The following is a 24282-nucleotide window of genomic DNA, read 5'->3' as shown; positions in this document are numbered from 1 at the left end:
TCATTATTTTTATATTCATTCATTTTCTGTACCGCTTATCCTCATATGGGTCGTGGACACCCCTGTCTCATGAGGTCTAAAATTAGAAATTCAGTTTGTTGTAGTGTATTTTTTACAATATGGATAACCACAATGAAAAAAACTATCAAAACAAATCAAGTTTTGAAAGATGAACAGGAAACAAGGACCAAAAAACTACTACTAACTAAACCCACATGCACTATACATAGATGATTATGAGGAATTCATTACTAAAACTACAAGCATAATAGCATTGCAAACACACACACACACAAATAGAGCTTTTAGAATGGCCTCAGAACAGTCGTATAAGGATATGGGGATGAAGCAAAATGGAGGATGTGTAAAAGAAGCTGACTCGAGATCAGCGTTGGCCTGTCATAATAGCAGCGAGCTGGTTTAGGTTGTGAACAGCTGCCCGCTCATCTAATTAAAGATCCAAACGCCTCTGGTGGAGGATGAACTCAACATTTTGGTTGGGCTCATTGAAGTCGCTAAGGCGGCAGAGGAGCTGCTTGTTTTGGAGTGGAGAAGAAATTTGTCATTGGCTTTTTATTCTCAAACCACATTTCACATCTTCATTGGGACGGTGAATGTTTTGGACTCCATTGTGCGGAGACAAGTAGAATCCATTTTGCCTGGGAAGGCGAATTAACAAATGTCAAAATGAACTGGCAGTCTGTGATTAAATAAGTACCAGTTCAGGGTTGAAAAAACAATTTGGAGCATATTTTCTAGGTTCTCGAATGCTTGAACACCGTGTGCGGTCGTTTGGTCGCCGGTCTTTTGGTCGGCGTCTTTTGGTCAGCGTCTTTTGGTCGCCGGTCTTTTGGTCACCGCTACGCCAGTCAGGGTCTTAACAAGTTCTCCAACAAAACACAATAAAAGTACCATTTTAGATATAAGAGTACCCTTGAACACAAACCGCTGAGGCCCAAAAGGTCAGCGGTGTTGCATCTCAGTAAGAAAGTTCTGATCAAGTCAGCACTTTGGTACCCCGACTTTACAAATGTGCTATTTGGAGAAGGATAACTTCCCGAATCCTTACGTGTGACCGCACGTCTATCCTGGAAAATTATGATATCATAGCTCAGACACCCGTTTTCACCGAAAAATCCTTGATATCTAAATGCTAATGTATAATTGTTCTTTTGCGCTAAAACGTACATTGCCCGAAATTCTAACGGGTCAAAAGACTTTTAAAAACAGGAAACACGCATGTGCCATTGAAATGCGTTTGAGGAATGCAGTTCACGCAGCCAGCGCGGCTGATTAATGCAAGCGATGCGTCTTCAGCGTGTAGTCCACCGTAACACTCGGTGCCAGGTTGGAATTAGACTTCCCACCGCCACCTCATCCCGCCTGTTAATTACATGTAAAATACCTGAGCTCGCTGCCTGCTATATAATACTCTTCTGTGAATCTTAATTAGCTGCCCGGGAATTAAAAGATTTCACCAAACCAGCTGTGGTGAATTCCACGATGGAGAAATTACTGGGCTGTGAACGTCGTTGCTAGAACTGTCATTAGTAATGGGACGTTGCCGTCACATGACGGGGCACACACAAAACAAAAATCCTGTTTAAGCACGTCTTGTGTGTGTGTGTGTGTGTGTGTGTGTGTGTGTGTGTGTGTGTGTGATTCTGCAACAGTTTCGATCGTGTTTGTCCAAACTGATCCTGCTCCGTTTTATTTTCAGCGTGTGGAAAATACGCTTGTGTTATTTTTATTCAGTGTTGCCATGACAACACAACCTCTTTTTTGCTGAATCTGTGGAAGAAGTCAAAGGGAGAAAACATCTTTCTAACGTTCATATTCTAGGAGTTACGCACGCAGTTTTGTTCTTTATTGGGTTACATCGATCGATGTCACCAGGACTGGTATATGTATATATGTGTATATATATATATATATATATATATATATATATATATATATATATATATATATATATATATATATATATATATATATATATATATATATATATATATATATATATATATATATATATATATATATATATATATATATATATAATGTTTTTTTTTTACAAGTTAGGGAGTGAGTAATAGGATCCGATTAACCCTTTCATGCACAAATTATGATCTGATGATTGCCTGTGGGACAATATTTTGTGGCTTCCATTTGGCATCCAATGTAGTATGTGTTGGTTGCTTGTATTTTGCAATGGGCCTTAAAAAGAAATAGTATATAAAAAAACTTTAAATGAAATGAAAGGTTTAATTCATGAAACCATTTTGGGAAAATCAATTATTCAAATAGTAATAGTGAAAAAAAATTACAAATTTTAAAAAATCCAAATAAAATAATAGAGTTAAAATTTCAAAAAGCGCATTAAAACAAAACTGTAATTAATTGAGGCAGAAAAAAGACATACATTCAAAAAATTGTGTCTTTCTCTTTACATTTAGTTTTATATTTTTACATCACCTCATATCTCAGACCACTTTTTGCTAACTACCACAACACATACTCTGTGACCTGAACTGGCTGTGAGTGAGTTAAGCTAATGTTAACTTTTGAATAGACGCTTCTTTCAATTGGATAGAAATGTCCTCATTAAAAAAATATGAATCGATGAAGTGAATTTAATCAATTACATTTGTAATTTTGTTGGGGCTAATTAGAGTGTGGATTTAATGAAAAACAAGACAACATCATAATAAATGAACAGATTTTCAGGAATTTTCGAGGAAGTGTAGATTCAATTTTAACATTTTTTCAGGTAAAAGAAAAACAGCAATTTTAATCACTTCAAAAAATGAATCATAAAAATGTATTATTTGAAGCGCACAAATGATGCTTTAATTGCAACAATTGACTCCATTAAGCTTTCCAGTCCACTTTAAGATGGCAACTACTGGACAAAGTCATTAGTTATGCTAAGTAGACGTGCAGATTAATATGGTCAGAATCATAATTAGAGCAAAAGAAGCACACTTAATCCCGGGGCTTTCTTCCATGCAAACTGGGCTTTTCCGCTTTATATTTAATCTGTGGAGACTGGGCCTTGTTTGTAAATACTAACTACGATATGTCTGTGATGCAAGACATGAGTCTTTTCTGCGTTCCTGATTGTAAAAGCTCAACGATACCGCATTTGATTACGCTATCCATTCAGCCGTCCTTTTTCTATACCGCTAATCCCGATTAGGGTGAGCCGGAGCCTATCCCATCGAATGGTCGCCATCCAATCACAGAACACATCTAAAGGGATGTTCATTGGGTGCCAAAACAACTTGTAGAAAAAAAAAATTGTCATCAGAACAAATTTTGCATGTAATTCTAGAGGTGGTGTGAATAAATTGTAGTACTGGCCAGATCAGTTTATAGTTATAAAAAAGAAGTAATTCATAAATATAGGAAAATTGCAGTTGGAACAAACCGATCTTGTTGAAGTTTTGCAGTTTATACAAAATATAACATGTAGTTGTACCAAATAAATTTGTTTCCCATGTTGAAAACAGGCAAACCAAAATTATAGTTGTTATGCTAGTGCAAAAAATATGGAGTTATAATTAGAACAGCTTGTTGCTAGACAAAATATCTTGTCCTTGTACCAGACAAAAAAAAACTAGAAAAAAATGTTGCAATAAAAAATATATATGTATAATGTTCAATAGATGGTGCAAAAATATAGTTTGTAGTTGTAGAAATGTTAATGCAGCTATAACAAAATTAACTTGGCGTTGGAGGGGCCCAAAAAAAACTCAGTTGTACTTTTATACACAGGGTTTTTGGGCTAATAAACACATTGGTAACTGTACAAAATGAGTATTGAGTTGTACAAAATCAATTTCTCATACCAAATATGATTTGTAGAATGTAACCCGTATCTTTAAATGAAAATTGTTGTTCTTGCTACACTTGCAAGTTTTGCCACAAATCAATTTTTTCTAGAAGTACTAAATCAGAATTCCAATACCGTATATAAACGTAGTATTTTATGATGTATTTCTAAGGGGTTGACATTGAAATAGTCCTCACTTTTCACTCCAAAGGGTGACGCAGGGACAAAAAAAAAGACTGCATGTCGTCAGACTTGTCCATTAAAGGCTTTTAATGTGTTGATGACTTCCTTAATGCTTCTGTCAGGCATTTTCTCCACTGAAGCTAAGTGGCTGAAAAACAGCTCATTGACTGGAAACGCCAAAGAATCATATGAGCATCGTCCGGTCCCCCCGGGTTCAGCGAGGGAATCGTTCAGAATGCCTTTTCACCCCTTCAGTCACAGTTAAATATAGCGCATAATTGGCGATGCCACAGCAACATTAGCGTGATCAAAATGATCACGGTTAAAACCAGTTTTTTTCCTAACAGACCAATCATGCCAGGGTTGTCAAGCTCTGGCTCCCCGCCCGGTTTTTATTGGCCCGCAACAAATGACGACAACGTCATTGAATATATCCCGCACAAGAAGCTTAAATACAGTCTGCATTGCAATTGTTAGTTTTATCACTAGAGGGAGCCAGTCATTTAAACAGTGCCTCTCCATTAGCTGAGGGGTCAAAATATGACAACATGTTGAAACAAATGTTTTTTCAAAAGTCTAAATCAGGGGTAGGGAACCTATGGCTCGGGAGCCACATATGGCTCTTTTGATGGGTGCATCTGGCTCTTTGCTAACCTGTGAGCTAAAATATGGAAATTGCTGGTGACAGAACTGAGATATTACATCTAGAACTGCTTTAATCTTCTTTTTTTTTTGCAGTAGACTCTTCTGGAATGCATCTTCTCATTGATTAGCAACAGCATAAGAATCTTTAAAAAAATATTCAGTTTTTTTCACTTTAAAAGTGGTGAAATTACAAAAAAAAATTGAAAAGGCACTCGTTTACATGTATGTATTTTGACTTTTAAATTCGTAGTATGGCTCACAAGGAATAACCTTGGAAAATATGAATTGTTTGTGGCTCTCTTCGTCAAAAAGGTTCCCGACCCCTGGTCCAAATATAAGTATATCTATATTTTGGAATAACCTTATACTTTTGGATTATTTTATAGCTTGTAGCCCTCAAATCGCCAACTTCCATTCACATGAAATCCACTTCAATGTGCAAAGCTGGAATTGAGCCAAGATGGTTGACTGCCATTGAGTTCCTACATTTTAAAACCTGATCTTTGTTTTTCGTTTTACCTGATTCCGAATGTCTTTTTAACCAAAAAAAAGTGCACGGATTTGAAGTCGTTCCTCGCATCCTTGGATTTTTTTTTGGAACGATGCCATCGGAGAAGAAATTTCGGACAGCCCTGGTTTTGACTATGACAAGACTACTTGGTCGCACTCATCGGTAAAGCGCAAATTGTTTCCTCCATCCGCGACGTGGTTCTGACCCGGAGAGACAGCGAGTGCATTACAAGGCGAGCCTTCAAATCTTTGCACTATAAACGCGCCTTCATTGGCACTTTTCTCTCGTATCGCCCGTGACGGCTGATATAGTCGTAATGGAGGTCTTGTAACAACAGTCGCCTGTCAGATTTCTCAGGGAAACACAAACATAGTCGTTGTCATTCTGTCAGATTCCTAATGGGGGGTTGTTAGCCCCACAAAAACAACTGCGACGGGCGGCGCTGTCGCTGTGCAACCAGCCTTGATGCTTTCCGAGCCGGCTGCGCCCTCCGTGCAGGATCCTCATTGCGTTTATGCAACTGGGGTGTTGTCATGCTTCTTTTTTTTTGATTCAATGCTCTCCACTCCACAAGATGTCTCCCTCACTGGTGCTCACTGAGCCGTCTGCGTCACTTTAATGGAGTTTGTGACAAGGAGAGTGAAGGTCGATCTGCGAGGCTACACGAGATCTCCGTTATCTGCAGGTTTTTTTTTGGGGGGTGGAGGCCGTACGATGAATTGTAAAACGCCCCACTCAGAATTCCGGCATGACTTTCAGCGTTCTTCACACTCGGTCTTGCTTGTTTTTCATGGATATTGTAGCATGCATGGCAAAGTCGGTATCAGCGGTGAGAGATGCCCAGTGGTGTGCATGCAAAAGAACCATCTGTAAAGTCATAATTGCGCTCGCAACGTCTTAAGAGGCTAGGAGGGAACATGCAGGTGTTTGCTACATCAACATCGATGCAGGAAAATGGCAAGGAAACAGTACATATCAATGTGGAAGCCCCTTTTGGCTATTCCCCTCAGCGAAATGCACGGTGTATTCGCCACACACATTTCTAAGCAAGATGCTTTTCCTAACAAATGCACAAGTGGGAATCGAACCCAAGGCCGCCACCAACGGCAGCAGGGTGCTCTGACTATTGAGCTAGCAGCCGCGTTGAATTTAAATCAATAATATTGTAAAATATTCGACATGTTAGCATTTTCTCCGGAGCAGAATCTTACTGGTTAGCTGTTACTGCTGTCCAAAATGAAATTATTTTCCCCCTTTTTATTTTTTAGATGTGACTTTTAATCATCTTTGAGTATTTTGCATGTAGATAAATCAATAACAGGTTAAAATATTGTATTTCCAACAGAGTAGCAACGTTAGCATTTTATCCAGAGCAGAATCTATGAGTTTACTTGTTACTCCTGTCCAAATTTTTTTCCTTTTTATTTTTTAGATGTGATTTTTAATCATCTTTTAGTACAGTGGTACCTCGTCATACGACCGCTCGTCATACAATATTCTCGTCTTACGACGGAAATAGATTGATAAAGTAATACAATAACAAATAATATAAAAATACAATAATGCTGAATGATTTAATAATAATAAGTGCCATCAAAATATCATAATGCATGAATGGAATGAAATCTAATGAGAAAAAAAAAAAGTTAAAAATGTAGATTGAGGGCAAAAGAAAATATTGTACTCGATGTGTTTCTCTGCAAGATTTCCAACCGCCTGCGCTTCTCCAACATGGCGAAATAGACGCCGCATGAGCGCCTGCGACGTGCCCGGCGCCGTCAAGCAGCAGCTAACGATCCCATAGGTGATGGAGCCGTGCGATTGGCAGCCAGATAATGAGACAGAAAGGCGGTGAGAGCGTGAGAGGAAAATCTTTCGCGAGAACTCTGGGTAACGGGGCAAAGACGCCAAAGTCCTCACTTGACTTTTCTCTCCGGGAACAACATCAACATGGCAGGAGCCGGTATATTTTTAGATGCACTTTTTTTTCCCGAAAAGTGCTGATTGCCCTGTCAAAAAAAAAAAAAAAAACAATGGCTAGGTAGAGAATGCAACATAACACAATGGCGTAATGATGGCCTGGTTTTACAGGCTGTAGTCCTTCATTACAGCATTGGCTCTGCACAACACTGTAAAATAGCACATAAGACCGCAGTGCTGTATTTCTCTGTGGGTGTGTGGGTGTCAAGAGTGAGAAACAGAGAAAGAGATGAGGTGTAAAAGCAAAAATATTTACCTCTTTCTGCTTTATCTCCGCTCGGTCTGGCTTTTCATCACAAGTCAAATTAAAAAGCAAAAGCCAGGAGACGACAAGGCGCCGAAGCCCCAGCTGGACCAAGCTATTGGCTATTTGCATCCCAGGCAAAATTGTCTCAATAAAGCGGAAAGTTTCGTCATTTGTTCCAGCCGAAGCTGATTTTTTTTTTTTTTAGCGGAACAACAGTCAGCCAGCTGAGAACGTTGCCCTCCGGTAATGATGTTAAAATTAGGAGAGGATTGTTGAATTTGAACAAACCGAGCACAGCCGCGATGGCCCACGGTACGAGCGGTGGCCTTTTGAGTCCGTCAACGACCTTTTGGTCGACCTCCTTAGCATGCGCGGCGTGTATGACGTGTGGCCGCTCATGTATGATGGGAGCGTATGTACATGCATGTGCTGAACTACATGTCAGCCATTTAACTGATGGCGCAGCGTCTTCGCGAACCCTCTTTTGTACTCGTGAAAACTTGGCACCTGACCTGAATATATGTTCAACCCACAAATATGGCAGGGATTTTTAAGCAAGAAATGTGCCTTGCTGAATTTCCTGGGTAATTAAAGAAAAATATAGACAAAACTATAATAATAAAATAGTACTAATAGCTGCATGGTAACAAAGGGGACGATATAATAAGATTATAGTCAGATTTCTGCTCTCATTCTAGACCACAGTGTCAAAGTGGCGGCCCGGGGGCCAAATCTGGCCCGCCACATCATTTTGTGTTCTTTTAATCCATTTATAAAAAAATATATAAATATTATATCTAAAATGGTCCGGCCCACGTGAAATCGAGTTGACGTTAACGCGGCCCGCGAACCAACCCGAGTCTGACACCCCTGTATATTACGTTGATGTCATTGGGCTCAGTATCCAACCATTGACTTGGCCCTTCTCTCTCGTAGGACTACACGTTGACCATGTACTTCCAGCAAGCGTGGCGGGATAAGCGTCTCTCGTATTCCGAGATCGCCTACAACCTCACTTTGGACAACCGAGTGGCCGACCAACTGTGGGTCCCGGACACGTACTTCCTCAATGACAAGAAGTCTTTTGTGCACGGCGTGACTGTCAAGAACAGGATGATCCGCCTGCATCCCGACGGCACCGTGCTTTATGGACTCAGGTAAGCTGCTTAAAGCCCCCCCCCCTCTTGTGTACCGTGATTAGCACAATTGATGGCGAAGCGTAATGAGCTAACAAGGTTGTATCTGCTGCATTTAACTGGGCCTTTTTCATCACGTATGCCAGTTTATTGGAAGCTACGTGCCTTGGATATGATTGGATTAGAGACAGAATGTACAAAGTAGGAGTGGGAAAACTACGGTACGATATTTCCATTCACGTATTTGCATCGTTTCTGCCTTTTTTCGAATGCCCAAAGACAAACCGGTATTTTTGGCGGGCCATTTTGTGGTCATTTTGTCTGCCAGATTGGGCTACCACGATAAATTGACTAATTGGCAATTCATCGATTACGCCAATGATCCAATGAATATTCCCGATTGTGATCGTCCTTTGGAAATGTTATTTTCGTATAAATTGCCCAAATCACGCATTGTGCAATAGCAAATATTAATTTAATTGAATTGAATTAATTTTAAAAGAGCAAATAGTAAAATGAGTATTTATTTTTTTCAGGCTTCTTTCCTTTATTTAAATTTGAAATGTCAAAAAATAACAATAATAATAAAAACAAAAAGGTGAAAACAGTCAAATATTCTCCTTTTAATTTTTCACATTTTCTTGTATTTCTTATGGATAAAAATAGATATAATCCCTGTTCATTAAAAGAATTTCCTTATTTATGAATGTCAATAATATATATTGGGAATAGGTTAGCAGAGAGAATGTTTTAAAAACAAAATATTTACGTTATTGGGTATTATGCGTCATGCTGTAAGAAGAAATATGAAAGTGATTTGTGTAGAACTCTTTAATCAATTACTTCTATTTGCTGTCCCAAAGTGGGGGCTTACAGGAATCCATAAATACCCGTAATATAGAATAATAAATAAAAATTTGCTCTATCTTTGTGTGATATTTATCCATAATTTGGCCTCAGGTGACTTTATAAAAAGGGAAATGGACCGTGAAAGAAGAAAGGTTTCCCACTCATGCTTTAAAAGATAGTTCCTTTTTAATAGTTCCATCCATCATCGTAACACTTTAAATAGATGTAACAAATTGAGCGCAGCAGCGCTAAAAACACAAATGAATGCGCAGATATATCGCTCAGTATTTTGACTGAAAAGTTGCTAGCTCATAATTATTCTTTCATTCAAAGTCAAGCTTCACAAAAGTGGCAAAAGTTAGCCAGTTCTGGACTGAGTTATCTTCCAAATACCAACAAAGGATACTCTTTCCCCTCCATTGCTGTTGTTTGTCTTGTGTTAACTGAAGTTCTCCATGTGAAGTCGAAGCCGAGCGCCCAAATGAAATCGACGATTGTTGTTTTTGTGGCCCATCGTGGTTCTGATCCAAGGATTAAAACCAACCTATTCGAGTTAACGGTATGGATTTGTTCTCGCCGCAAATGTGTTTTGAGAACGCCATTTGCTTGAATATTCCAAAAGCCGTCCTTGCTTTTCCCCCTATTCTTATTAGCATGCCAGAGCGCGTCGATCTTCATAACAAGCTCCTACGACAAAAGCGCCACTCTCTTAACTTCGCCGCTCACGTCCTTTAATGATTGTGAAAATCAGTAATCGATTGCTCCGGATCAATAACAATGCGGTCCAATACAAACAAGCGACCTATCTCATTGGATCCAGTTGCTTCAACCCGTCTGCAAGTTGTAGCAACTCGCCGTTGCACCGGCATTCCTCCGAGCAGAATGCAATCTATAATTGATAACTCCTCATTAATAATGAAACAGTTTAATACAAATACTGAATCCGTAGCCGCACCGTAGCAGCGCACGTGATTGGCTCCTCACCGCGGCGCCGATTGGTGGCCTCCTCCTCCTCTTTCTTGGCGTTAGCGCATTTTCACCTGAGCTCCGATTAGATCAGCGGCTTTAAAACAAAACAACTGTTTGCAAGTTAACATTTTGCTCCATTCACTCATTCTCTCGCTAGACACGGCGATGCCTTTCTTGCGCAAAGGCTCCTTAAAATATTAAAGCATCTGCACTGCACCAGATTATTCATCCCAACATTTTGTTAAGAAATGCAATTCATAACACTCTGAGCCAATTATATAAACCTAACACATATGCTTTGCATAACGGGACGAAAAATTGAGGTTGGGAGAAAGCTGATGGAGAATTGGAGGGCGTTCATTCGTTCGTTCATTCGTTCGTTCATTCGTTCGTGCAGCAGAGGGATGCAGTTGTTACCTCACGTACGTCGTCCTTGTCAGCGCCGCTGCCTCGCGGCTCCTCCATTATTTGCTTCGTGGGTTCGGTTCAGGTTTTATTTGATGCTAGCTCGTCCAGACACGAGCTGCTGTCAGAGTCGGGCCGGCCAGATGCCTGAGTGCTCTGAACAGGCTGACACGTACCTGCAGAGACGGCCGGCCTGGTTGCAACGGCGGGCCTGGAGTGGATGTGCGCAAGATGGCCAAGTGATTGAAGAGTCCTCACTGGGAAAACTCCACGTACGCCAATGCCTCGCCAGGCACGCGTTCACGCTACGTGTTTGTGCCAAGAATTAAGATGCTTCATTGGCGTGTAAATCCAGCTATGGTCTCATGTAGTACGATTATTGAGGAGGTGGGCTTTGCTTTGTTGTTGGTGTTTTTTTAAGCTCGGAGTGCTTTGACATTGATGCAATGGGGGCTTATAAAATGACAGGACATTTTACGTCCTGCCTGTCAAATTTGAAGCCTTTCGTCCAGATATTATGATTTTATGGCATTGACACTGCACTGAAAAATAAGCATTCCCCGTTTTTATATGAATTTGACACCAGCAATGGCATGCAATGAGTACATTATCAATGGACTCTTTGGTCCCAAGCTACCAACTAAAATCAGCCAAAAAGTGTGTATTACTGTTTGAATCAGTTTTTTTTATAGTTGCTATTCATATTGTAATGGAATTTCTATAATATGATTACGAATCATAGTCTTTTTGGATTGGATTGAATAACTTTATTCATCTTTGGGAAATTTCATTGTCACAGTAGCAAGAGGGTGAGAATGCAGATACAGGAAAGGCATTTTAGACATAAATAGATAGGTAATAAGTAAGGTAATAGATAAATAAATACATAAATAAATAAATATATATAACTAAACGTGTTGCTGAAATATATATATATATACATACATACATACATACATACATACATACATGCATGCATGCATGCATGCATGCATACATACATACATACATACATACATACATACATACATACATACATACATACATACATACATACATACATGCATGCATGCATGCATGCATGCATACATACATACATACATACATACATACATACATACATACATACATACATACATACATACATACATACATACATACATACATACATACATACATACATACATACATACATACATATACATAGATACACATAGATGTACATGTATACACGTTTTTTTCATACCACTCAAGACTGTCTTATATATTATTTTTTTAATCACTCTGACCTCTGACAGCCCTTTATTTTGTACATTTTAAGTTATAGTTACCTTTAAAAACTGTTCATATGTTGCATCAACCTATATATACCTTCTTAGCCTGTTTTTCCTAAAAAAAAATCCATTATCTTTTTAATGTGTAAGGTTTTTTTCTTGCTTCCTCATTCATTTAAAAATGTGACTTATTCTCCAGTGCAAATGATCTATTTGTTCTTTATTGGGCATCCTTTGGCTGGTGCGATTTAGGGTAATAATGAAAGATTAAGTGTGTCGATAGGATGAGGGCTGATTTCCACCCCTATTGCGCCACTCAGCAACTTTTTCTCATCCTGGCCCAACGATGCCTTTGATTGAGCTCGGCGGATATGCCTCTTCTCACAAAAGCAGCGCAGTATTCACTGAGGTAGTGAGAGAGGTGGGCCAGCGAGAGGAGGAGGGAGGGGGAATCGTAATAATTTTCCCATTTTGAATGAAGTCTGACCTTCACGTCGCTTTCTCTTTGGATCTCCATCTCGTGACCTTTGCCTGTGAATTTTGAGCACCGTGCTTCGGGAGGTCCTGTGCGGTCTTCCCTCTCTCACTTGATGTTTTTTGTTGTATGCCATCTGCGTTAATGGCTAAGGATTACGTTTTGAAAAAGGTGAGGGGGCTGTGAATTATAGATCACGCTACTTCTCTCTGAGTAACAGTTGGGAGCAATGTTGTCTTTAAAGGTTTAGGTCATCGGAAAACAGGAGAATTCAGAACACACTAGACTGTGTTAAGGAAAATAACCACATGTGCATGGCGCTAGTACGAATGGAGATGAAGATGTTAAGGTTCTCCTTAGGAGGGACCAGATTGGATAGGATTAGACAGGAGACCATAAGAGGGACAGTGAAGGTTAGGCGTTTGGGAGGCAAGGTCATAGAGACCACACTTAGATGGTTTAAGAGGAGAAACTAGAATGTTGATGGTGGAACTTCCAGGAAACGGAGCTAATAGAGGTCGACCTAGAAGAAGATGCATGGATGTAGTGAGGGAGGACATGAAAGTAGCTGTTGTAGATGATATATAAAATATCTATCCTCAAGATTCTTGAAGGCAAAATGTTCCCAAATTCTGGACTGACCAGTGTACGTGCATGATTGTGGAATTGAAAATGGAGAAGTATTTAGCACAGCAGAGGGTTTATTTCCAATTGTGCGCAGGAGAGCTCTCTCAATCCAAAATGGAGGCATCTACTCCATCTTCATTTTAATGTCGAGCTTCATTACAGAATAAAATATGATTGGATGCAAATGTCAGGTTGATTAAGGCGCGCTCACATTCGTAAGCTTGCGCTCTTGAATTCACTTTGTGCTGTGATGCTGCCTGGGAATGAGATTCCGTCTGGGAACTTGCCGCTTGCGTTATGTCCGTAAACAAGGTCATTGGGAACAAAGGTGCACCGCTCCCCTCAGGGGGGGTCCACGCACACACAGAGCGGCTTGGCTGGGAACGTGCAGCAAAAACAGCCTTTTTTTTTAGAACTGCATGTCCTATTAGCTCGGACGCAGAGCAAATGTAGCGTGTTTGAATCTGCGTGATATGTTCGAGCCAGGCCTCTCCTCCGGCAGGTCGAGCGGGGACCGGCTCGGACCGGCCCGGCCCGGACCGGCCCCGCTTGGCCTTGCCGCGATGGAGGCGAAGAGCAAATAAGCCTGCGTGCCGCAGAGATCGGCTCTCACTCGCTGCAGCAAAAACAAAAGGAGACAGACGGAAGGCGATTCCTGCACAAAAACCTGCCTGATCACAGCAATCATAATTTACTCTTATTGGTTCTTGGTATCCAGGCTAACGGATAACTCGATCCGCGTCGCAGAGTCTCCGTCAGACAGAAAAAGCTTCGAGACTTCTGCTGATGATGTAGGTGGTCTATAAATAGTCTGGTATTTATACCCCTGCCATTTTGGCCTGGTTTTTTGGTTCCTTCGCTTCCTCGGCATTTCTGTAGCGATTTCGCAGCGCTAATGGCAGAGGGGATCGATGACTATTCACAACTCCAAGTATTGATACATTTTAGTCATAAATGAGTAAAGTAGGACGGAATTTTGACTCCCGTGTTAATCCCCCAATGCGCCACGGCCCCGCTAACTGGCTCTTACGTAAGAGCCCAGAGAGCAAGAAAACGGAGGCAGAATGTGTGAGAGAGGAAGATTCTGTGTGTGTGTGTGTGTGTGTGTGTATGTGTGTGTCTATAGCTCAAGATATTGAAATCTCTAATCAGCCAGGCTGGGCGCGACAGAGTTCATATTTTACATAGGAACATTTTAAAAACACTTCCAGTATATCCCACGCTTGTTTATTCTCACTTGGTAAAAGCAGGAGAGAATTTTGGAATTGGTTTGTAAAGCTTCGCCATATCAATGTGGGCGGTACTCTTTCTAACTGAAGACACATTGGTACCCAGACTTGTAAAGTTATACTTGCGTACTCTAATATCTGATTTTAACTCTTGGAATGAATACAAATGTTTGAATCATTTCCATTTTAAAAAAATATATATTTACAATACTTGGAATAATCACAATAGCATGGTTGCAAATCCATACCAATGTTAGCTTTTTCTCAGCAATGGCTACTGAAAATAAAATATGAAAAACAGAAGCGACATACCGTAGATTTGCTTGAGCCATTCTTTTGAAAACGGTATCGTGTCAAAACTACCGTGTCATGTGGTTCACTGATTTCAACTTCTGGCTATGCTAAAAGGTTATAGTAAACGGGTTGAGTACATGTTGTGTGACACAAATAACATTAAAGTAAGAAGGTTATTGTTGTTTCCCCAGTCGGAATGTTTAAGGTGTTCATATGCTTAAATTTCAGTGTGGTCAAATTTAAAACAGATCATTTTTAGAGTCAATCCGGTTCAAACAAGATACTCTAAGAGTTTATCACCTGGAGTCAATTGGTGTTGACTTCTCCATGATAAACAGGAATATTTTCATTTTGTATGTTTTAGCGCATCAGCAGCTTTTGACGATTTAAAAAAAAATCTCACCCAGGCTTATTTGAAGCTTTCCCCTAACTCCAATAGTTTGCACCACGAAGCAAAAACAGGGTAGTGAAGCGCCATTTGAGCCCGAAATAATAACTCTAATAACAACAACTGTGAGCTACCATAAACTTCTCGTGTCATTACATTTGAAAATGCACAGACATTGCGACGTTTCTCTAACTTAGGACGACGCTGCCGAAATGACCGTATGGATGCTATAGTCTCGTGATTTCTCCCCGGTGGCTCATTACGGATCATTTCCAACACAGCTAAAATATAACCAGAGGCCACAACTAGTACTGATATCATTGTCTATGGTGGCATGATGCTTTCATGTTTTATATCAATCAGTGTGTGCGTGGTTGTATGTATCTTAAAGGCACAGATGACGTCTGAGCGCTTTCAACCAGACAGCCTCTGGGCTTTGGCTTTGCTCCACTCGGCTCGATCAACTTGTCGCATGTGTGTGTTGCAGGAAGTCCGCTGTGAAGAGATATCAGATGTGGCTGACTCGCTCGCCTTTATTTAACAACTGCGTGACCGACCGACCACAACATGAACCTTGTTTCCCTTTCTTATGTGACAAAAGATAATCCAGTAATGATCTCAAATCTGTACAATACATTACAAGTGGCAGAGGAACTTGTGGGAACAATCTTGAAGGCTTTAGGTCTGTTAAATGGATGCAGGGGTATTGTGTGCGTAGAATTAGATGTTTTTTTTTTTAGATCGGAGAAGTTATTTGGATTGGATAACTTTATTCATCCCGTATTCGGGAAATTTTGTTGTCACAGTAGCATGAGGGTGAGGATGCAGAAATAGGAAAGGCATTTTAGACATAAATAGATAGGTAATAAGTAAGTTAATAAATAAATAAATACACTAATAAATATATAAATAAGTGTGTTGCTAATATATATATATATATATATATATATATATATATATATATATATATATGTACATATACACATATACACATATATACATACACACACATATATACATACATACACAGAGATGTACATGCATGCATACGGTAGGTCTTAACACTCAGCCATTTGTTTTGTTAAAGAGCCTGACAGCTGATGGGAGGAAGGATGCATTTATTTTTGTCAGGGTCTAACTATAGAAGTATAGACTATAAAACTTTGGAAATCATTTAATTCATTAGCTGACACTGAAAACAATAGATTCAGTGCTGTTGACGCCCAATCCGTGTTGACTGGGAGGTTCGGCAACAATCATTCGCTACCAGTCTTTTCCAGTCAAAATGGATTGGACACCTAGTGCCGATCAATGGTGCTACTACTCTTACACATCAGATCCTGAGTGTAATCTGTTCATTCATATTATATCGATTTACGTTACTGTTAGACGAATAAAATAACATTTAAATCTCAGTTTGAGTTGGCCAGTAACAGTGAGAAGACACATTTGATTTGAGAGCAGACGAGCAAAAAGATCGCTGTCGCAAAGTATAGGTTACAACAAAGCAGGTTCCAAAGAGATAAAAATAAAAATAAAAGTCAGTTTTTGGTCATATTTTGTTATTTTTGCCATTTTCCCTTAGCCATGGAGACACATAAAAACAGTGTTTAGGTTTTCCAGGCAACAATGTAAATATTTTGAAAAAGAGAACATTAAACAGTCTTTTTATTTTTCACAAAATATTTATTTAGCCCAAAAAAAAGAAAAATGATGTAAATATACTTAGGTAATACTTTCAATGAGTGAGGATGTCATACATTTTAATGTAAAAAGAACACAAAGTTATTCATTCGAGGATAGCGGGGGTGCTAGAGCGAACTATGGATGATCTGACTTTGACACCTGTGTTTACCCAGCTCCCCCCTGATGACGTGTCCGATTTTTTCTCGGCCAATTTGCCATCATCGCTCCGTCAAAAAGCCGCGAAAGTAACGAGGCGCTGTCTTTTCTGTGTCTAGGATCACCACCACTGCGGCCTGCATGATGGACCTTCGCCGTTACCCTCTCGATGAGCAAAACTGCACGCTGGAGATCGAAAGCTGTAAGTAGCGTCGTCCCTGACAACGGCCTCTCACTCCCACTCGCCGACGTAGATTTGGATCCCACGTACGCAGGCAGCTCTGTGGGTTTTTTGAAGAAAGCGCAAGGTAGATAAGGCGGGATGTAAAATGCTGAGAGAGGCTGATGAGATACGAGAAGATAAAAATCAAGAAGGGGAACATCACTAACGGTTCACCGACTGATAGCATCCACCCTAATTAATTAAGCTACACCGGCTTGATGAGGTCCGGTGTTTGTGGGTGAATATTTGCAAGGTAGAAAGAGCTCATTTCTCACCGAGTTTGTCATTGGACGGCGCCGTGAAGAGGCGGGAGGGGCGGGGACGTGAGAGAGAAAGACGAGGTCCTCTTTATCTGGGTCCCCGGGGAAGGGGGGGGGGGGGGGATTATGGGGATGGGATGCTGGGTAGGGCTCACTCTTTCTGGGTTTCATCGCAGTGTTGGCGGAATGGGGAGATGGCGGAAAAAAACGCTGGTGGGTCAGAAGCGCCTCTCTCTGCTCTTCTTCCTCATCACTTCCTCATTTCTTTTCTTTGCGCACTCACATCCTGCAGCCTTTTTTTTATCTCTTTCTCCCCATCACTCATAACCTCTTTTTTCCCCCCTCTTCTCTCCTTTCAGTTGCACACGCAGGCCCGGTTTTGATCAGCAGACAGTATCTGCTCTCATATGGATTAACTGGCAGCGGTTTTAACGTTGGAATCGCTTCATGCCAGAACATGCTATTTTATTCAGTCTAATGAGCGCAGAGAACTCTCACTTGACTTGATAAACTTGATACATTTTTAACACACGCAGGTCTTAAAAGCCCCCGTAGCCAGCAACAGGGGCTCCCGTCGCCGGTCCGCCGTGCTAGCTTGTAACCAAGCCGTAAATGATTTAACGTGGAACTTCAGCGCTCCAACATTTGTTTAGGAATAACATTTGATCATTTTTAATAAGCGTTCAACCCCCCCCCCCCCAAATGTCCCATTATTATGTATTGATATAATATTAATTTAACAAATTAAATTCTAAAATTATATGGTCATAATTCATGCATTTCAACGCGTAAATATCGGCGTTATTGCAGTAAATATCGGCGTTATTGCAAAACCCCTTTGTTGAACAGTACTCGGACGTTTGGTCGCCGGACGTTTGATCGCCGGACGTTTGGTCGCCGGACATTTGGTCGCCCGGACGTTTGGTTGCCAAATGTTTGGTCACCCGGATGCTTGGTCGCCGGACATTTGGTCGCCCGGACGTTTGGTCGCCGGACGTTTGACAACATGACAGAGAGTTCACTGTTGAAACCAGCTCTCAAAATGATATTCACTCGGGCGACCAAACGTCCGGGCGACCAAACGTCCGGCAACCAAACGTCCGGTCACGGTAGAAGGTACAAAATTAATCCATTAAAAAATGGGTCATTCCAGAATTGGAGGTCATTTTATATCACACCCATAAACTAAATATTGACAAACATTTTCTGACCAAATGTAATTTAAAAAAAAAGTTTAAAAATCAAACCTAAGAGAAAGGATTGCTCTAAAATTGCTTTGTAAATGCAATTATTCTAGTGCTTCTGAAAAAAAAGTACCCTATCCCTACTGTCAAAAATGGAGATGGAGCTCTATTTTTTTACCCACAATGCTTCATTATAACAAGAATAGTTCCACTTGTCATAAAAAAGAGAGATGATTTATTTTTAAAGTGTTAAAATTCCGAAATGAGTCAGTTTGACCCCCAACATAACAGGAGAGTTGTGAGGCTCAGGTGTGCGTGGTCCAAAAACAGTAAGATTCACAACATCAGTCTTTCGTTGCCCTCTGCTTGACAAGCTGCTACTACATTCGTTGCCATCGTACCATCCAAGTCTGGTCGTGTCCGGTTCTAAAAATAGCCAACTGTCAGGTTGCCATATTTTTCCAAGGCATTGGAACACACGTTCAACGCTGACATTGCACTTCTAGAGACGAGCGTCATTTTAGTAAGTCAAGGATTGTGTCATTTCAAGTTCATGTCCGCAGAAACAAAGAATTGTGAGCTCATTTCAATACATTTCAATTTATTGAGTCATCATTTGATTCACTTAACACGAGAACACTGTAATATTGTGTACAATTTACGTTAAAAAGATGTTTCCGTCCTTTGTTTTGTGCTCTACAGATGGTTACACTACAGATGATATTGAGTTCTATTGGCGAGGAGGGGAAGGTGCAGTTTCTGGCGTCGACAGAATCGAGTTGCCACAGTTTTCTATCGTCGACTATAAGCTCATTTCCACAAAAGTGGTCTTCTCTACAGGTACCCAAGCAATGCCTACTGTTCTCACTTTGAAAAAAAGTATTACATTGTCATGGTAGGGTAGCCAATTCTACAACGGCCAAAATTGCAAAACAAATTTTCTACATTATAACATTGTCTAAATTGCAACATTCAACACGAGACAATTTATCTACGATATATATACTCTGAGATTATGTTGAACTATGTAAAACAGAGTGCGATAAACAGTTATTAAAGAAGGTGAAAATTACATCTTCATAGTATCCTTTCAAAGTGCAGCGACACCAAGCAAAATATGAATGGCTTTAAATGTGCAAACTAAATTAGCATAATGCAAAAGTACAAATCATAGTTCCAAATTGAAAAAAAAAATAAAAACACAATGGATAAGGTGCTTATAAAAACAGGAAAAACAGTTTGACGCTGATTTCACGAGGTTTTTTTTGGTATGTTTTTACAAAAGACAAAACAGTCCAGCACCAACAACCAATGTCATTGGATTGGATTGGATTGGATTGGATAACTTTATTCATCCCATATTGGGGAAATTTTGTTGTCACAGTAGCAAGAGGGTGAGAATGCAGATATAGGAAAGGCATTTTAGACATAAACAGATAGGTAATAAGAAAGTTGATAAATAAATAAATACATGAATAAATATATAAATAAATAAGCATGTTGCTAATATATATATATATATATATATATATATATATATATATATATATATATATATACACATATATATACATATATATATATACACATATATATACATATATATACATATATATATGCATACATACATAAATATAAATATATTCATACATACATACACATAGACGTACATGTATACATGCGGTAGGTCTTAACACTCAGCCATTTGTTTTGTTAAAGAGCCTGACAGCTGGTTAGCATGCAAAGAATCTCATCAATTTCCTCTTGTAACTACCCCTTAACGATGAAAAATGAGACAATGGCGCCTACAAGTTGACAGCATATCAGATGTTGAAGTAAAATACAACTTTCCCAAATGTCGCTGGTACCGCTCTCAATGCAGCGATGACTCGCCGACACTTGGAGTTTGTTGCGTTCAGGTGCCAATCCAAAAGGAAGGACAACATATGGCCACTTTAGGATTCAGTGCTGCCAAGAAGTTGTATACACCAAAAGGTTCATAATTGCCTGAACTTATTTGCTGACCAAATGACAGGACGCTTTCCTGTGTGGGGAACTGGAACACTTGTTAGTGTCAGAGACAATTGCTCGGTGTGTATATTAGTGGACATCATGGAGTAAAAATCTATTTTCATGCTTTCCTCCTCCTCCAGGCTCTTATCCTCGCCTGTCCCTCAGCTTCAAACTGAAGAGGAACATTGGTTACTTCATCCTGCAGACATACATGCCTTCCATCCTGATTACCATCCTCTCGTGGGTCTCCTTCTGGATCAACTACGATGCCTCTGCTGCCAGAGTGGCCCTGGGTAGGACGGCCCGGCTACTGCTAACAATAACCCCGGCCGGGTTGCATAAAAAAAAAAAAAGCCATTACGCACACATTGAAGACACGAGTGCCTGTCCGGCGTCCGATGTGTGTTTTGACTGGTTTTCTCATTAGCTTTGAGCATGCCACCGATAGCAGATTGCGATAGGCTGCCGAGCTAAATGTCTGTTGTTCGGATGACTCCACGCATGACTCACGCCGAGAGAGGCGCAGCGGCTCGACCTTGAAGCGAGCTGTCTTTCTCTCTGCCCGTCTGTCTCTCGCCGGCTCGCTAAGTGAAGCCCGATTACAATAATGCACTTTTTCCTATTTCTGACCGCGCTAAAGCAAAATGCCAGGAAGCTCAATCTCGGCGTTGGGCTCGGAAGGTCAGAGCCGCGGGAGGAAGCGGCTGCGAGCGTTGACGTGTGTCATTCTCGTCACGCGCCATTTGTGTTCCCAAGTGGGACAGGTTGGAGCCCCGCACGATGGGCCGTTCCGAGGCTAACGTGATTTCAAGATCTGCCCCGCTCCCGGAGTCCTGCGAACAAGCGGTGCAGGGGCGAACGCAGCCAATGAGATGCCAGGCTGCGAGTCACATAGATCGCTGGGTTATTTATAATACGTGTGAATTTGACCAAATGCAGATTGTGCATGCAGATAACTAATGTGTATCAAGCACAATGCACGGTAAAAACATCACAACAAAACTTTAAAAAAAGAAAAAACAGGTGCATTGTGCTGTGACTAATAGCTTGACAGCACTTATTTAAATGTATTAGCCTACTTTTAATCTTTTTGGGTACATAATTGCATATATTATAAACACTCAAAACATGATTTGCAAAAATTCTGCATTGTGAAATTACCTATGCTCATAACCTGGAACGACAAAAACAATAGTCATTTGCTCTTTTCTCAAATTGATTCACTTATTTTAGTTTTTGTCCTTCAGTTCGAATGTGTGTACGTTTTTATTCCTTTACTTGCATGTGATAGGTTGTTTGCACAACAGTTCTCAACCAGCAGTTAGTTCATATTCCATTTTTTTTTTGCACGGTAATGTGAAAAACTGAATATGGCAAAAACATGCATTTCGGCTCATTGTAGAGGTTAGACACCCATTTAACAATATTTTTCTCACAGGCCCAATCAAACTTAAGGTGGTCGAGGTTCAACGTTTTAACTAACTGTAACATACTTACCTAGTGCCTCTCTTTATTGCACATGTGTCAAAGTACTTTTGTCTCTAACAATGCGGGCAAACGCTTTCTTTTCCCAGGCATCACTACGGTGCTGACCATGACCACCATCAACACGCACTTGCGAGAGACGCTCCCCAAGATCCCCTACGTGAAGGCCATCGACATGTACCTGATGGGCTGCTTCGTCTTTGTCTTCCTGGCCCTGCTGGAGTACGCCTTTGTCAACTACATCTTCTTCGGCCAGGGCCCGCAAAGACAGAAAAAAGCGGCCGAGAAGGCGGCCACGGCCAATAACGAGAAGCTCCGACCCGACCCCAACAAGGTACGCGCCCGGTCCTCAACCCCGTTCACAAGTCGTACTTCTATGACAGCCAATAACTTCTCTCTAATGCTAAATGTCCCTTTACACTCCATTTATACGTGTGTGTGCTTCCAAAGGAGCGAATGCATTGTTACACTTGATCTTCATGTTGCTGTGTCTCTCAAAGCGCAAAGGAGCCTTGCAAAAAAAAAAACCCTCCCCGGACGGATCCTCCCCATTTTAACGCTTCGGAAACTAGCGCCAACGACGGCGACGTCCAAGCGAAAGAAAGCAAAGGCCCGTTCCTTTCCCAAGAAGTAACAGTGCTGATTTTGTATGCTTGCAGTGGCTGGTGGGAAATGTAGTTCAGAGAGATGATGCTCTGTATGCCAGAATGAAACAGAGGGAAATTGACGCGTATGACTCGATGTGGGATCCCATCTTTGTGGACGATGCCGCATTAGGACTAGGCGAGCAAAGAAATAAGGTACTGGAGGTTTTGAAAGTCAAAACTAATGATGTCATCAATCTGAATCGAACCCGATCAGAGGAAAATGCTGCTAGTTTTCTTGTGCATCTCTTTGAGTTCTCGAGACTTTTTTTAAGGCAACTTTGATCATCACTCCCACCATTGTGTTTTTTTTTTTCCTCCCTCTCTTGGTTTGCTCTTCATGCATTTTCCTGACGTCCACAGTTTGATTTCTTCCCCGAAATTCAACTTGAGCTGTACGTGAAATTGACGGGCTATTTATCACAAACACGAAATAGAAGGAGGTCGCATGGGCAGACGTACAATTGAGATACCCATACCGTAAAGTCACGGTGGCTCAAATGGGATTGTTTGATTGGAGATCGTTCAGCGTTTTTGACAACTGGTGCTCTCGCTCCCAAAAAAAAAAACGATACTCAATTTCCGACAAGACAGGACTAGCTGCTATTGGGACGTTTTCCTCAGAAGTCAGGCGATGGATGAAGAAATGTTCAAGTGAATTCACCTCTCCTGATCCACCTGAACCTTTTTAGCCTCTCCTTCATCTCTGCCAAAGTCCCTACAGTTTCTCTCAACTTTCTCCTGTCACATTTTCCTTTGCCTTGCTTCCTCTTTTCTTTAATTCCGTTTGTCTTTGTTGTCAATCGACAGAATTTTAGCCACGCTGGTTGAAATTCTGAGATGAAATTTGTTTGTGGACTGTGTTTTGCTTTTCCAGGAATGTTACGTCATAGTGCTGTGGTTACAACTATCACAAACGGTGACGGATGATCAATAGTTTAGAAAGTGTACAGTGGAACCTCTTGAGTTTAAACCAAATTCTTCTTCTTTTAACTCATTCACTGCCATCAACACTATTGAAATTCAATCAAATCAAAAGCCTTTAATGTCATCATACACAGCTGAGTATAACGAAATTGGTGGTGCTACTCCACAAAGTGCGTTTTCCCAGTAAGAAAAAACATAAATAAGCATACCTGTCAACCTCTGCCGATAACTGCCCTTATAAATGATTATGATTCCCCTTACAAACCCCCCAAAAACCTTACAAACACCGTACGACTCGTACATATACATATATATATATATATATATATATATACATATACATATATATGTAATTAAGTATTAGTTTAGATTATTTCTAGAAGAACAAACTGAATTTGGTCATTTACACAATACAGTTTCAGTTTGTTTTCATTTGTTTTTCTTTTAGCGCTAGTTTTTATTATGTTTTGTTGACAAAAATGTTTTCTGATTTGAGTTTTCATCATTTCGTTCGCCGTCTAACAATAATAATCTAGCAGACTGTCGAGTTCAAAGGTCAGATGACAGAATTGAATCAAATTGTGCCGACTGGCCAAGAAGTTCCACTGTGCTGCTTTTCTAAGTCATTCGAACGTCTCGCTAGTTGACAACGTGCAT

At 40.5% G+C, this 24282-nt stretch overlaps 1 protein-coding gene across 2 annotated transcripts in view; it reads left to right on the top strand.

Annotated features, from left to right (window-relative positions):
* gabrb2a (gamma-aminobutyric acid type A receptor subunit beta2a) overlaps positions 1–24282 on the top strand; it is a 28458-nt gene that overhangs the window by 3310 nt on the left and 866 nt on the right. The window contains exons 4-9 of one of the 2 annotated variants that reach the window (XM_077608520.1): positions 8338–8558; positions 17009–17091; positions 19259–19396; positions 20710–20862; positions 22144–22388; positions 22714–22854. In XM_077608520.1, the coding sequence (XP_077464646.1) occupies positions 8338–8558; positions 17009–17091; positions 19259–19396; positions 20710–20862; positions 22144–22388; positions 22714–22854 (981 nt within the window). The remainder of the gene's footprint in view (positions 1–8337; positions 8559–17008; positions 17092–19258; positions 19397–20709; positions 20863–22143; positions 22389–22713; positions 22855–24282) is intronic. The other variant, XM_077608521.1, reaches the window with a different exon arrangement.

This window comes from Stigmatopora argus, chromosome 9 (genome assembly GCF_051989625.1).
Source record: "Stigmatopora argus isolate UIUO_Sarg chromosome 9, RoL_Sarg_1.0, whole genome shotgun sequence".
Taxonomy (NCBI): Eukaryota; Metazoa; Chordata; class Actinopteri; order Syngnathiformes; family Syngnathidae; genus Stigmatopora; species Stigmatopora argus.
This window is presented reverse-complemented; position numbering and strand designations above follow the sequence as displayed.